General features: G+C 36.5%; 1 protein-coding gene across 4 annotated transcripts in view; it reads right to left on the bottom strand.

Annotated features, from left to right (window-relative positions):
* Nucleotides 1-16,418, bottom strand: part of PolD1 (DNA polymerase delta 1, catalytic subunit) — a 235,125-nt gene that overhangs the window by 155,003 nt on the left and 63,704 nt on the right. For all 4 annotated transcript variants that reach the window (XM_090414807.1, XM_090414808.1, XM_090414806.1 and 1 more), the window contains one exon: nucleotides 8,326-8,492. In XM_090414807.1, coding sequence (XP_090270933.1) covers nucleotides 8,326-8,492 — 167 coding nt within the window. The remainder of the gene's footprint in view (nucleotides 1-8,325; nucleotides 8,493-16,418) is intronic.

Raw genomic sequence — 16,418 nt, 5'->3', positions numbered from 1 at the left:
GCTCTCCTACTGCAATTGCACGGATCAAGCAGGTAGAGAGGCTGAGTCATTTGCCATCACCAACTACCTTACACAAATAGTGCGCATGTCTACCAGAATACCAGACAAACCCAACCACTTTCCAAATAGCTTGGACCTCTTCTTCACTAGTGACCCATCCAAGTCCACAGTGAATGTAGCCTGCTCTCTAAGATAGTTCAGACCATAATCTCATGATGATTTCTTCTCCCATGAAACAACCTGAACACAATTACCCACATCCATGTACTGTATGGCATTACAAGAAAGGAGGATTACTGCTTCCAACCATGACCAAACCTAAGTGCTGAATGTATTGCAGAAATAATTCTTATCAGCATGGAAATCCTGAATTCATTCCTCCAAATATCCTAAAGTTTGTGCTCCAGACCTGATTCCCATTCTGTGTTGTCTTTTTTCACTCTCCTATCCTACTGGTATCTATCCTGCAGTATAAAAATTAGTCCATATTCAACCTTTCCCTAAAAACTGGGCAAATCTATTGCCCAATTTCTCTTACTCCAGTTCTTTCCAAAGTAATGGAGAGAGAGCTATCAACACTCAACTACTACACTATCTTGAAGATTCTCAGCTAATAAATTACAGTATGGTTTCTGTCACTGTTGGTTAACAGATGATCTACTCACTTATGTCATCCATATCTGGCCAAATACCATGAAATTGGCAAGTCCTAAGTGGTTGCCCTTGATATCTCCAAGGCTTTTTTTTTGACTGGGTCTGGCAAAGGCCTGTTAGGCAAACTAAACTTTCATCATTTGGTCTTATCCCTGACTTCTGTAGTCTGACTCAGCTTTCTACTGAATGCTCACTTTGGATGATGGTTTCTTATCTTCTTGGTGTACAACCAATGCAGGGGGTCCCACAAGACTCTGTTCTCTCATCCACCCTATTCCTTCTCAGTATAAATGACTTGCTTCAGCAGACTACAACCCTATACATAGTTTTGCTGCTGATGGCACATTGCATTTTTCTCTTTGCTTTGACAAATCTAGCAGTGCACAAATCACTACAATCTCCAAAACCTTAACGACTACCACCTTAAATACAAGATATTAGAAACATTTATCAGTGGGGTTTGGATAAGATTGTCAATTTCAATGAAAGCAAAACACAGCTGTCTTATTTCACACAAGAAAGAACCAATCTCCTGCACACTTACTTTTGACAATACCCAAATCCAGATTCATGATGACATTTTTCTTTTTGGGATAGCGTTAACCTCAAATTTCTCTTGGTACAAACATATTACAAATATTGCCTCCTCTGCCTCCAAAAAATTAGGTTTTCTTTTTTTTTTTGTGCAAGGCATTACTTTAAATCCAAACAGCTCCTAACTTTATACAAATCACAAATCCATGTAACTGGTGCCCAAAGAGTTCCCTAAAGATACTGGACTCTGTACAGAAAAGGGCAGTCAGACTGATCAATGACCCTTCACTCGCAAATACACTTCACTTAATTTCATCACATTTCGATAATACCCCACTTTCTGTCAAATCAGTTCAAGCACTTCGAGGTAAATGTGAACACGTTCCTTCTTGTCCATCCACAGTACTAGTGCACTATAGGTTGACCAACTTCTCGTGGATGGGGTCACCCCACCCCCAAAAAAATATATATTCAACCCTAAATTCTAATCTTCAAACTAGCTTTTATTGAAGTCCTAATAATAACCTGATTAAGTTCAATGTCAGCAAAACTCAATCCTCTCTTATTTATCACAAAAGAAAAACAGAACCAAGAACCCTTTCCTGGTTATGTTTCTGATAAAATCAAAATCTTTGGACAAAATGAGATTTTTCTTTCTTGGGATAATGCTAACCTCCAAAACCTACTTGGCAAGTATTGCTGCCAATGCATCCAAGAAATTGGGCGTTTTCTAATATGCTTCCCAACTGACAGTTATCAACTCTATAAATCACAGATACATCCTATATCCTCACATTTGGGGATAGTTCCAAAGTAAAAGTGCCTCAGATATTCTGGAATAAGTACAGAAAAGCAATGAAGTTAATTAATGGCACTTCTCAATATGAAATACAGTAAAACACCAATTATCCCAATTTCAATTATCTGTGGGATTGGATTAACCATGGTCCTTTGTAGTACATACAAATTTCATTTTTTTAAATTCTTTATACATACAAATTTCATTTTTTTTAAGTTCTTTATACCAGTGGATTCGTGAAATAATAGAAGTCATTGCTGCATATTTTAAATAACATTACAAAATTGGACAAAAGTTAAAAGTGAAATCAATTGAAGAAGCATTTAAAAAAAAAAAAAAAATATATATATAAATAAGCCGGCCTGGTTGGCCGAGTGGTTAGTGTATCTGCTCTCCAGCCAAGAGGCTGAAGGTTCGAATCTTGCATAGGCATGGATGTTTGTGATTGTCTTCTCCCAATATGGACTGGGTCAACATGGAAGAAATAGACCCAAAACCTCTGGCAATGGGAGGAGCATTCACCCTGCAGTGGGTAGAAAAATAGGCTGCTAATTTTTTTTTTTTTAAATAAACACACACACACACACACACACACACACACACACACACACACATATATTAGAATTTTACTGACTAGAACCACCGAGATAAGATAAAAAGTTTAATTAGAAAACAACTAGTTTCGTCAGAATGCTGACTTCTTCAGTTGTACATACTATCACAAAAAACTGGAAAATTAGCAAGATAAAAAATGAACTTCTCATATAAACAAGTTAGGAACAACAACAGTCAAGTTTGAACTGGCGTCTGTGTGGCAGGTCTAGCATGAGGCATTAGTGAGTGAGAAATATCTCGAGAGCGCCAAAACTGAATTACTGCACTGTGTGAATCAGGTAAGCTATAACTTAAATTACTGTTCATGTGTGAGGGATCCAGAACTACTTATTTTGATGCTAATGCGTCTTTCTAGTTCACCAGGGCATTTATGGATATTTGTAGTACGATTCCAGTCTATCTGGTGTTGACGCTCTTCTAAATTAGAGTTAGCAGAGAAAGGACATGACTGGAGAGGTTCTTTTGTAAGATATATCACGTTGATGCTCTTCGAGTCGTAGTGAGATAGACTTATCGGGAAGCCGTATTATGGGCAAACCGAAGTCTATCTCATTAAGTTAAAAAAATTTTCAGTTTTGTATTTATATACGTCAAGAATGTTTATCTCATTCTAATAGGTTTTTTTATTTATTTTATTTTATAAAAAGTAATTTGGATTAATCATGGATTGCAATTATCTTGGCTGTAGCATCCTCAAGTTACAATGGATAATTGATGTTTTACTGTACTGGCTTTTACACACGTTCAGCTTCAGACTCTTGCTTGCAGTATCAATTTAGTAGTGTAGTACTAAAATATTATAAGTTAAACAATCTCTCATATATCAGATTACCATTCTACTCTGAAGAGAGCTACTGGCAACAGATATTGCAAAAGTTATTGGATTCTCTGTCTATAACACAGTACACGAATTTTCCATAAAAGAATGTTTCAGGAAAAACATGCAGTTATCTGATATGATATATTATTGTAGCTAATTATCTCCTTTACCCAACACTAAATTCAATTGTGGCATCTTAGTCATAAACTTGAAATGTGGAAAGGCAGCTGGAGTAGAAAATATTCAACCAGGAATGCTCAAATACACAAGAGATGTATAAAAGAGTTGCAGTGGCCATGCTGCATAATTCAGGCCTGGTCAGAAGGTCAAATTCCAAATGACTGGAGTAGAGCCATCATAATCCTGTCAAGTGTCATCTTATCCAGGAGGTTGACTATTATGGATCTCTATCTGAGATTCATAATCTGCAGTAGAAAGATAAGACAGTGAGGATCTAATCTCTTCCATCTCAACATTAGTATCTCATATCTGTAAATATGAGTTCATAGGAGATTGGTTTGCTGTTTTGAGGGAACAGCTAACTCACCATTTGATTAAAACTTCTAGTAAAGTTTCTTCTTGTCATAGACTATACTAACTAAGCTACAGAGGCTCTGCCATCATAGTATCCATCTACAAAAAGGGAAATAAAACTGAACATAAGAATTACAGAAGAATTTCACTACTGAGTTTACTAGTTAAGGTCTATGCAAGCATATACTTGAGAAGGGGACTAAGAAAAAAAATTGTGAAAGAACAAGTAGGGTTCAGGCCAAACAGGGGTTGTCATAATCAGATTTTTTCTTAAAACAAATAGTTGAGAAATCATGAGAATATAACAAAAATCTGTATTTACATTTTGTTGAGTGAGGAAAAGCATGTGCTAGAATGCCAGGCAGGGCTGGATTAAAGTGAACTGATGCCCTAAACAGTGCTCTTCCTTTAGCCCTTTGACTACTTAAATGACAAGATATTCAGATTCAATAAGTGCTGAAGGTGAAAAAACAGATTGAAAATTCAGTTTTTCTTCAGGCAAGATCCCACATCTATATTAAATAAAAACCTTTTTTTAACTATTTATTTACACTAAATAGCAGTAAGCAACATAAGCAAATTATTTACTTTATAAGTAGGAAAAAAAATTTTCAACAAACTAACATGCCCTTAACTCTCAACAAAATAAGATCTGATTTTATCTAAACTCTTGGTATGCGACTGACACCTTCAAACTTCAGTCACTCACTACCGAAGAAAGTACTTTTATAACAATTCATATTAAGTCGAACATGGTAGATAAGGACAATTACAAAAAAAAATTGACTCAAGTCGAGTGTAGCAGTGAAAAAGTTGAGAGTTAAGAGCATGACAGCTAGGAGAAAAACTCCATGGTGCAACCATTCCCTTGCCCCTAAGCACACAATTATTTTACTCAGTGGTTATTCTAGTGCTGGTGCCAGAGCAAAACTGTTCAAAATCCTACAGTTCGTTTACATTTTTTAACGTTGCTTGTGAAAGAACAAGTAGGGTTCAGGCCAAACAGGGGTTGTCATAATCAGATTTTTACTTAAAACAAATAGTTGAGAAATCATGAGATATAACAAAAATCTGTATGTACATTTTGTTGGGTGAGGAAAAGCATGTGCTAGAATGCCAGGCAGAACTGGATTAAAGCGAACTGATGCCCTAAACAAAGCCCAACAACAGTGCTGAAGGTGAAAAAACAGATTGAAAATTCAGTTTTCTTCAGGCAAGACCCCACATCTATATTAAATAAACAGGGAGTACAACCCTGACCTCTGCTTCGTCACTCAAGACAACAGTGGACAACCGTTACCTACATCGAGAAGAGTTCTATCCAACTTTCCCTGAAGCCAACATAGACCAATTATATTAGAGGTACGTCTGCAGGTACCCCTTGTCAGATCCATCCAATGTCCCCGTTGGAACTTCCAGAAAGCTGACTGGGATACATTTGCTGCCTGTCTTGAAAAATATGTCCGTTGCATCCCTCCAACAAGCAGTAATTACAAGAGATTCGCAGGAGCTGTCTTAGCTGTAGGTAAGAAGACCATACCAAGAGGCTTCCGGAAAGAGTATATCCCTGGATGGGATGATGATAGTAATAAACTGTATCAAGAATATCTAGAGTGTGGCGAACCTGACATTGCAGATGAACTCATTCACAGCCTTGACAACAACCGACAGAAGAAATGGACTGAAACAGTAGAAAGACTCGATTTTCGGCACTCCAGTAGAAAAGCATGGAGCCTTCTAAGAAAACTAGGTAGCGGCAGCCCGACTGTCCGGGAACAATCAGCTATTTCTCCTAACCAATATGCATCACATATTGTCAACATGTCAAGATATACCACCAAGGACAAACAATGCACTTTTCAAATAAAAAGAGAACTTACATATTTGAAACATAACAGACCATCAGATCCTCTATACTCACAGCCCTTCACTCTTGAAGATATTAACACTGCTCTAATGGATATGAAACCAGGCAAGGCTCCAGGTTTTGATGGAATTCATCCTGATTTCCTGTTGAAGACAGGCTAAAAACCTCGACAGTGGTTGGCTTGCTTTTTCTCTGACATCCTCCAGACTGATAGACTTCCAAACGAGTTTAAGAGGACAAAAATTATCCCTATTTTAAAACCAGGAAAAACCAACAACAAACCAGAAAACTACTGACCAATTGCCCTGCTTAGCACCTGCTATAAGCTCCTAGAAAGGCTCATCCTTAATAGAATTGCCCCTAAGATATTAGAACAAGTCCCAGTGGAACAGGCTGGATTCAGACATAAATGAAGCTGCTGTGATCAGGTTCTGTCACTCACCACACATATAGAAGCAGGCTACTAACAATGCCGGAAAACAGCTGTAGCGTTTGTAGATCTTACTGCAGCTTATGACACAGTCTGGAGGCATGGTGCAGTCTGCAAGCTGCTCTGTGCAGTCCCTTGCAAAACAATAGCAAAACTAATCGATAACATGCTAAGCAACCACCTGTTCCAAGTGTGTATGGACGAGAACAAAAGCAAACAAAGAACACTGGATAATGGATTACTACAGGGGGTCAGTTCTGGCTCCCTTCCTTTTTAACTTATACATCGCAGATATACCTCATACAGCCTCTAAGAAGTTTTGCTATGCTGATGACATTGCTCTAGCCACCAGACACACCAATTTTACTACAATGGAAGATACACTAACAAACGACCTTGCGGTCCTAGATGAATACTTCAGCAAATGGAGATTACGTCCGAATCCTAGCAAAACACAAGTTTCATGCTTCCACCTGAACAATAACCAGGCTAACAAAGAACTCATGGTCTACTTCAACCACAAACTGCTACACTACAACAGATTCCCGAAATATCTGGGCGTCACTCTAGATAGAACACTATCTTTTAAACCACATCTCATTAACACAGCATCCAAGCTAAAAACAAGAAACAACATACTGCAAAAACTATGTGGAACAACTTAGGGTGCCTCAGCAACAACGCTTCGCTGCACTGCTCTTGGCCTCGTTTTCTCTACAGCTGAATACTGCTCACCTGTATGTCTGAACAGCGCCCATGTGTATTTGGTTGATGCCCAGCTTAACACCACTATGCGCCTTATTTCTGGAACTGTAAAATCAACCCCAACCTACTGGCTCCCAGTGCTAAGCAACATCCCGCCTCCATACATCTGCAGATCCAACTTTCTTCTACATGAATACAGCAAAATCATGGAAATCCAAAATCTTCCAATTCATGAAGACATCCCACCCCTAGAAATAAACAGGCTAAAGTCAAGGCACCCTCCAATCTTAACAGTAAAAAACTTGCAGAGACAAGCTTCAACATGAAGGAGAAGTGGAGAGAGTCCTGGTGTAACACTTCAACAGGGATCTTCCATGAATTAGTGGACCCAACACAGATAACTTTGGGTTTTGGCCTATCTCGGAAAACTTGGTCTGCCCTTAACCGAATCCGCACCAACCATGGCATATGTGCAGACTACTTTTACAAATGGGGCATGATTGCCTCACCCAGGTGCGACTGTGGATCACCCCGCCAGACAATTAATCATATTATAGCAGAATGTGTCCTACGTGCATACAGTGGAAACCTGTCAGACTTCATCCATGCTACACCAAGTGCAGTCGACTGGATAATCAACCTAGACATTCAGTTGTAGCCTATTCTTGATTCTTGAGTGTCTCTTTTATGACTGTATTATGTCTTCTTATTGTACATATGTCTATTACTATGTCCATATATATTAAGGATTAATGTAATGTAACTTTTCATGTGTGAGCCATACACTAAATAAATAACGTTGCAAACGTTAAAAAAGATACTGTCTCAAATGGCTCAGTACTTTTTTTTTCAATGGTTTAAATGCAGCTGCTTTATATTGCCCACTAGTTCTAAGTATATAATTTTTAATTTGTTCTGATATAAAGTGGACAAAAAAGATGGGAAAAGTGACTTGACCAGTTTTTTTTTTTTTTTTTATTTGGCTCCCACTCACAAAAGGTTATTTGCAAACCAATAGTACATTTGCATTGTTTGGACTGAGGATTTTTTTTCTATTTTTATCAATTATATATATAATATATTTTTTGCACTTTTATTTTGTTTTTTTTTTACATACTCCAGACATCCTGCTCTAAGAGACTAAACATGGAAGTTTTTCAAGCCACTTCAGCCCTCCAATAAGTGGAGCAATGGTCTAACACTGAGCAATGAAAATTTTCTCCAACCTAAAGACAATCACAAACATCCATGCCTACAGCAGGATTCAAACCTGCAGCCTGTTGCTTGGAAAGTAGATACACTAACCACTCAGCCAACCAAGCTGGCAAAGTAGGTATTGTATTTTTGCAATATCAATTACAGCCTACCAATAAAAGTTCCTTTTCTTGTTTAAAAGAAAACACTTGAGATCCCACAATTGGAGCACATATGTCAAGAGTAAACACATTTCGAATAAATGGAGCTTTCTCTCCTTGGCGCATGACCATATTAGCTATTTGAATCACAGGATCTTTATCAGGTTCAGGAAATATCCCTAAAATAAATCAAAAAGTAGAAAATCATATCTGTAATATATGAAAAATAGGTATTGTATTCAAAACAAAGTTGATATTTAAATATATTATAATAAAATGTTAAAAAATGAATTTATTTCATGCCATAGATAACATGGTTAATTACAAAATAATTTATTTATTTAGCATATGGCTCACATATGAAAAGTTACATTACATTAATCCTTAATATATATGGACATATGGGGGTGCAATCCTAGCTCGCCTCCTTGTGGTGCATCCTAGATAACACTAAAGAGCTAGAGCGACTTGGCAACCAGACTATCTTCTCGATCTCCTGGTTACAGCACACATGAACTCAAACAAATGAATTAGCTCCCTCAAGGGCAAGATAACTAGGAATATTGGACCTGTAGTTCGAATACAAAATAATTATCAAATTATATGAATCCCATGGACTGCAAGAATGACCAATAAGAAGGTTTTAGAGAGTCGCTCCTTGGAGGTGATGATCGCTTAACAGAAGTTGATGTACTCTGGACATATTATAAGAGCTGATGATGAACCATTGGAAAAGGTTATTTGGGGAAGATTGAGGGAATGAGAAGAGGAAGACCACAAAAGAGTTGGATGGACAACATAAAAGACATTACCAACTTGAACTTACAATTGTTGAAAAAATGGACAAGAGGATGAGTGGGATAGAGAACCTTTGTTCACAAGATCACCAAGAATTGAAAAAGATTGGATGGCATATAACAACAACATGAGCAATCTCTATGTTCTCATCCATAAAATTCAAGACAAACATCCATCAAACACCATTATAACAAACTTGTTCACTAACCACTGAAAAATCTCAACCAAATCTTTATAGGCATAATACTAAAGGAAATTCATTACAGCAATATTTAAAAACTACTCCCGTGTTCCTATAAGTTTGTTAAAGTGAAAGTTAAATAGAAAAATGGTATGTGTGTGTGTGAGGGGGCATGCTATAATAAGCACATACATACTCATTATGGAATGCCATTCCCTACTTGTCTGAGAGCCTATCAACCATTAGATCAACTGGAGATACTCAGAATGACCTAATATCTGCAAATACAATGCAAATATAAGAATAAAAAAACAAACAAATACACTGTTTAATCATGAATGTTAAACATTTACATACAAAACAAGAAAAGCAATAATCTTTCATCGTGATGACTAAAGATTTGATTTAATTTACAAGTGGTCTGATTTTCATCATCATGCTTGTCAAGGATTTAGGCCTAGAGTGGCCTATTCTGGCCTTAAGAGGACGTCCTGGTTTTCTTTTTCCTATGGTTTATAATTTAAGTTTTGTTTTGGTAATCTTTCTGTTTTCATTCTTTCAATATGTTCCATCCATTTATCTTCATATTTTTTAATTTTTTTTCTATTACTGATTCCTTTCTTTCATAATTTCTTTTCTTTTGTGATCAAATAGAGTATACCCTGCAGTTTTTCTCATAAACTTCATTTCAGCTGTTATTAATCTTTGTCTTTTTGGTTTATTGTTGATTTTGCTTCCATACAATAGGACTAGTAGGGCTAATGTATACTCTTAGTCTGGTTTGTTTTTGAACTAGGTTAGGTTTAAATATAGAGTTAATTACATCTGATATTTTTAAATATTTCACAATTTTTAGGTTTATATCTTTTTTCATTTTCATATGTAATCATACATCCTAGGTAGCTAAATGAATTCACCTGTTCTAAAATCTTTGTTATCTATTACTATTTTAGTTCTTACTAGACCTTACCCTTTAAAGGTCATTATTTTTTATTTTTCTGGTTGATATTATTGTTCAGTAATCTTCTGGATATTGCATTTTAATTTAAAATATCTTTCTGTAAGTTATCATCAGAATTTGTAATTATTATTTGATCATTGGCAAAAAAGGAGTGTGTTTAAGTTCACAGTAGGAGAAAGTTTAATATCTTGATGGAAATTTTCATTCCATTTTATTATTATTTCATTTAGATAAATATTAAGTCAATAAATGTAATATGTGTTTCTAAATTGTATTCTCTAATCTAAGCCAACAAAGAAAGGTAAAATGAAATGAATCTAGTTTCACGATATACTTAACAGATAATACTCATAATTTTGGGGGGAGGAAGATTAAGGGAATGAGAAGAAGAAGAGGAAGACTGCAAAAGAGTTGGGTAGACAACATAAAAGAACTTACCAAATTGAGCTTACAACTGCTGAAAGAAAGGACAAGAGGCCAAGTGGGATGGAGAGCCTTTGATCACAAAATCACCAAGAGTCGAAATGACTGGGTGGCACATAACAACAAACAGCATGAACATTACATTAAAGGGAGATCAGATAAAATAAACAGAATACTACAGAAATACAACCTTAATATCATCTTTAAACCTCCTGCAAAATTAAAGCACTTATTCAATTCATTCAAGGATCCACTTCCTCCACTGGCCCACCATGGAATATATCGTATTCATTAGACCTGTAATTTGCCCTATATAGATGAAACAGGATGCACAATTCCTATCCCCCCCCAAAGGAACACAAATGGCATATCATATTAAATTTAATCACTATGATAAATTTGGCCTTTCTGATCATGTTCCGAACACTCTACATAGAACTGATTGGAAAGGCACCTGTTTTTTACATCACACAAAAACATGGTATGCATGCAAATTTAAAGAGGTCTATGAAATTCTAATCAACCACTCTAATCTGGATGGCACATATTCTACAACATAACCTTTTGGTCTAGGAGTTAATTATAAATAGGACTGTTAAGTAATCTAGAATCTTGGCTTTAATATAACACTTATATTAAATTACTGATGAGGCCACCAATTTTGCTGTATTAAAAGTATTAATATGAATTTGTTCTCTGATGATGTTATAAATAGGATATAGTTTTTTTTTTCACTAGAGGTCAGGCCAGCAGAATAATGGTTGATCAAATCACTGTAATATATATATATATATATAAAATTAAAGTAATTATTCCTAACACAGTTGTAGTCTCCATAATTTACTGAAATGAATGCTGATCACCGTGTAACATTAAAGGAAAAGTACTTGAATAAGTTTTATCTCTTTGCAAAATTTTTGGCTTGATATCAAGGCCATCACTGTACAATAAATGGTTCACTTTCCTACCATCCTGTGGTATAGCATGTTTCACAAACAGGTTGCCATCTTAAAAGCATACCTTCCCTAGTTGGAAGAAATATAAACTAGATGTCTCGGTAGTAGATTACCTTTATCATCTGACCTACTGGAAGCATGAAGTAACTACTGCCATGTTTTGTCTCTACAGTAGGGTCTCTGTCTCTTCTCTTTCTTTTTTACGTGTAGTGTGAGAGATGGCCTTGCTGGAAATGCTTCTCCACACTGTGATTATTGAACTAAGGAGCATACTTCCTCCTGGTTTTTGAAGGCCAGTCACCGGATAGCATGTGACCAAACATGCTGGTAATACTTCAGGAGGCTTCTAGATTGGCTGCTGCTTACTCTACCAGGTACAGAAACTTTCAAGGCTTACTGCTGAGGCACACACCTGAATTGGGAGGTAAGCACAAGTCCTTCACCACTACTGCATGACCCTACTCAATGAATTTTCCCAACATACTAACATGAAAGACAGTGTAAAAAATGTTACTGTGGATTAAAAAATCTTGCCCCCCCCCCCACCCAAATATCAAAATATCATAAAAACTTCAACTAACATCCTCTACAACAGCGCTTCCCAAACTGTGGGCCGTGGCCCCCTTGGGGGCCGTAGGTTTTGTTGAGGGGGGGCCATGAAATAATGAAAACAAATTTAAAATGTTTTAAGACAAAGTAGATTTTTTTTATTTAAAAGAAACGTATTTAACTTTTATTATTTCTTTTTTGTTATTTTTTATATTTTAATGGAAAAATTCACACATTGGTGTTGGTTCACAAACTTTGCTTCCGACGTATTTCGGCGCTTAATGAATATTAGTAAATATTGCTTATTCATATGTTTCATTTCAAAGCAGTGGTTAATTGTATTTACTTCGAATGCTCTCCAGGGAAGCTCCAAATCTTCCTGTCCCTTTCATCACGCGTTCGTAATCAAGGACTGTTGATATTGACTTTATATACATATCAAAACTCGTTTTATATTATCACTGTCATCCGAGCTAGTTTTCTGTTACCAATAAAAGTTTCGCATATACTTCACACATGAAAAAAGGCTTAATGTGGGGAGATAGTAACACGCTTGCAGTGGTAAACAACACCCCTCCCTAACAGCCACTATACTGCAGAGGCAATCAAAACGAGTACTTTTATTATGCCAGTGAATAAGGTATGAGGAGTCTGTGTAACATATTTCTCAACAAATAGTGCAATTAGAGACAACTGGGATAAAAACACACTAATTAATGAATCACATGTCCCCTCATACAGAAACTAAACCATATGTTGCATGGACAAACACAGTATCTAACTAAAAACTATTGTTATTAATTAGATGTGTGTGAGTTCGATTTCCCAAGGCAGCAATAAAATTCAACCGAACATGTTAAAATTCGTAAAAGTGTTAAAACTAAGTAATATATATATATATATATATGTGTGTGTGTGTGTGTGTGTTATGGCAGTTTCACATATGGAATTTGGTTGAAGAGAGTCAGCATTTCAACTCAATTGTCAGCTATGCTTTTATCTTTCAGTTGTGTGATCTTTTGTTATTACCACACCAATCATATGCACGTTTTAATAACCTGCCTTTGCTGTCTGTTTCACATTAGGCTTAATTACCGTAAAGGGAGAAAATTCACAAAAGTGAAAAATGTTCCTGGTCCGGGGATTCCCTTATTCAGGTAATATTCATGTTATCAATCTGTGGTGTGCCAGTATCGGTAAGTGGTGATATTATTTGATCTATTTTACGTTAAAAAATTTAACCCTGAGATGGATAAGTGGCTGATAAAAAAAAAAAAAAAAAATCCCGCGAACAATCAGAAACAGACTAAAAAAAAAAAGGACAGTATTTCATATTTTACCAGAACAGCCCGCATGTCTTCAGAACCAAACGGTAAGAGGCAAAAATGTAATATTTGCATTTGATTTTTGCAATATTCGCTGTGTATGTTTTGTATTGAATATAAATACATTAAATATAATAATAATATATCTCTCTATTACGATTTTTTTCGAGGGGGGGCCATGAAATATTTTAATTTTTGCAAAGAGGGCCCTGACATCCAGAAGTTTGGGAAGCACTGCTCTACAACAACAGCTCACCGAAACTTTCCATAGTCATGATGATGTCCGTATCAGACTGAAAACATGCACTTTTGTCAGTCTATTTGCTGTCATTACCACTCTCCTAATTCTGATTATTATACTGAACCTTCATTATTTTTATTATCTACTTCTGAAAGTTGATCACATCCAGTCTAATCAATCAAAAAGTGGATTTTTCATGGAGATTTCAATGTCCACGATTCCAAATGGCTTCCCCTTAGCAGACCAAGCTAAAAGAGAGAAGCTGAACTGTTTGCTGTTAGTAATCATCTGTAACACGACTTGTTAACTTAACTACCAGAATTCCTGAAAATCTCCATAATCTCATCATCCAACACTCGACCTTTTCTTAACAAGCAGTCTTTCTACATAAACTACTGATCTTAGTTCCTTGGAAGTCTGACAACAACTCTGTTCATGTTTCTTTTCCTACAGATTGTCCTTCTCCCAGCCAATCTCAGTCTCTTATCTTATGGCACTACAATGATGCCAATTACAATGACCTTCAGGATCTTTATGCCTCTTTCCCATGGTCAGACTATTGCATCGACTCCCCTTATCCAAGCACTTCCTGATCTAACTGAAATTATTCTTGATGGGATAAGTGCCTTTATTCCCCATTTCACTTAAAATTCCTGACTCTTATTCAAGCCTTAGTTTTTTTCATGATTGTGTCAAAACAATCCAAGTTAAAAATGCAAAATACACCAAATGGCTGAAGCTAGAAATTCCACTCTCGCACTAGTTTTATATTACAGCTCATAACAGCTGTGGGAAAAAAAACATCAGTAAATCCAAAACAGACTTGACGGTCAGATGCACTAAGCTTGCTTCCTACTCAAATGACAGTCAAGCCTTCTGGGTCCCTTGATAAGAGAGGGCATAATTTCTGCCCTACTACTTTCATCCCTCAATCATTCTAATGGAATACTTGCATCATTTCCTAAAGATATTGGAATCTCTTGGCATCAGTCTTCTTGTCAACTCTTATTTAGATGACCATGCAAATCTCCTCTATTTCACAAACCACTTTCAGAATGCCTCCTCTGATCTTTCGAGAGAAGGATATCAGAAAAACAATACTTAAAAGCCTTGATATTAATACACAGGACTCAACAAATTATGCAAAATTCTACTCACTAAGCAAAAAAAACGTACTTGCCCAAAATCCCCCCCACACACACACAACAAACACCTTTGGTGGTGTTTGTTGTGGGGGGGGGGGGGGATTTCTTGGTGGTGCTTCACTTGGTTTGCACCACTCTGTGGATTCACTTTTTGAAAGAGGATCACATAATAAAGAGCCATGGTAACAATGGATTCCAAGATTTCTCTCTCTGATTCCCTTGGCAAAGCTCTAAAAACTTGCAGGTTACACGATGCTCCTTTCGAATTAAAGAGAGAAGTAAGGGCACCCACCTTGCACTGACCTTCGTCATGTGAAGCTTCTCATGAACGATGCGAAAGACAACTGTTATAGAAAGCCCCAGAAAACCCATAGAAAACCTTGTTGAGATTTCTTTGAGCTTCAGCCATCTGTCATTGAGCAGTTTTTCCTCAACAAGTGAGACATTTTCCTCAGTCATCACTTCAACATGCTGACCATCACAAGGATGATCTTCGATGCCCTCTTCCTAGGTGAAACTGTTTACCCCATTCCGTCATGGTGGAATATGAAGGAGAGGCTTCCCCATAAACACTATCCAATTACTGTTTGATAGCAGTTGGAGAAAGTCTTTCTTTGGTGAAAAACTATCACTGCACAGTACTCAGTTTTTAACATTACCGCTTAGTGTTAGTCAAACGAGTTCCTCCAACTGAATGATGCAGTTAGAATTCAAACTGGTACACTAACTTCCCCATAGATGGTGCTATCTGTCACGCAAGGCATATTAAAATTAATGCGAATTTGGTATGTCAGGCCAGAAACCATTGGAACCTACCTCGTATGTTTACCTTCACAAGAAACCACTAAGTTTTGTTTGTGAGACATTTTTATGAGTTTGAAGAAAGACCTAAGAAAAGCTGGAGTTGAATAGTCTTTTATCCATTACTCAAAATAGTGCTTCAAAAAAGATTGCTGTATAAACTCTATAAAGTTGCTGATCATTCAGCATATTAGTAAAACAAATCAGTGATGAGACAAACCCATTCTGAATGTACTACAATTAAATTTTGTATGTGACTGCCATCCATGAAAGATTGTAAACCTAATGCTTAATCTGGAAAGTTTGGTCTAGAGACTAAGCATAGTCTTGAAAAAGTATCTTTCTCTCTTGAAAGACAGTTTTCCAGCTAGATATTTATAGCATTGTAGACATGCTGTACAACAAACTTCAGATAGCCAACTCCCAAATAAATGATTGGGTAGGAAAGCTGAGTTTCTTGACCACTGTATAGATACAAACTTATATCCTTTCAATTTTTTCCTATGGGGGTTTTAGACAAAATCAGACAAGCCATAATAGTTACTTTGAAATGTGAATGTACAATCTAAACTATAGTTAACTATAGGTCTCTACTTGGCATCTTGCCAAGAAGAATAGTCGAGTCATGCTGAAGGGGAGAAAGAAACGAAGGACGTACGAATTGGTGCCAACACGCAAAATCACATGCTTTATAGGTAAAATTTTCCAACTATTATACAAGCAAC

This window comes from Typopeltis vanoorti, chromosome 25 (genome assembly GCF_054136105.1).
Source record: "Typopeltis vanoorti isolate ZY-2024b chromosome 25, IOZ_Tvanoo_1.0, whole genome shotgun sequence".
Taxonomy (NCBI): Eukaryota; Metazoa; Arthropoda; class Arachnida; order Uropygi; family Thelyphonidae; genus Typopeltis; species Typopeltis vanoorti.
This window is presented reverse-complemented; position numbering and strand designations above follow the sequence as displayed.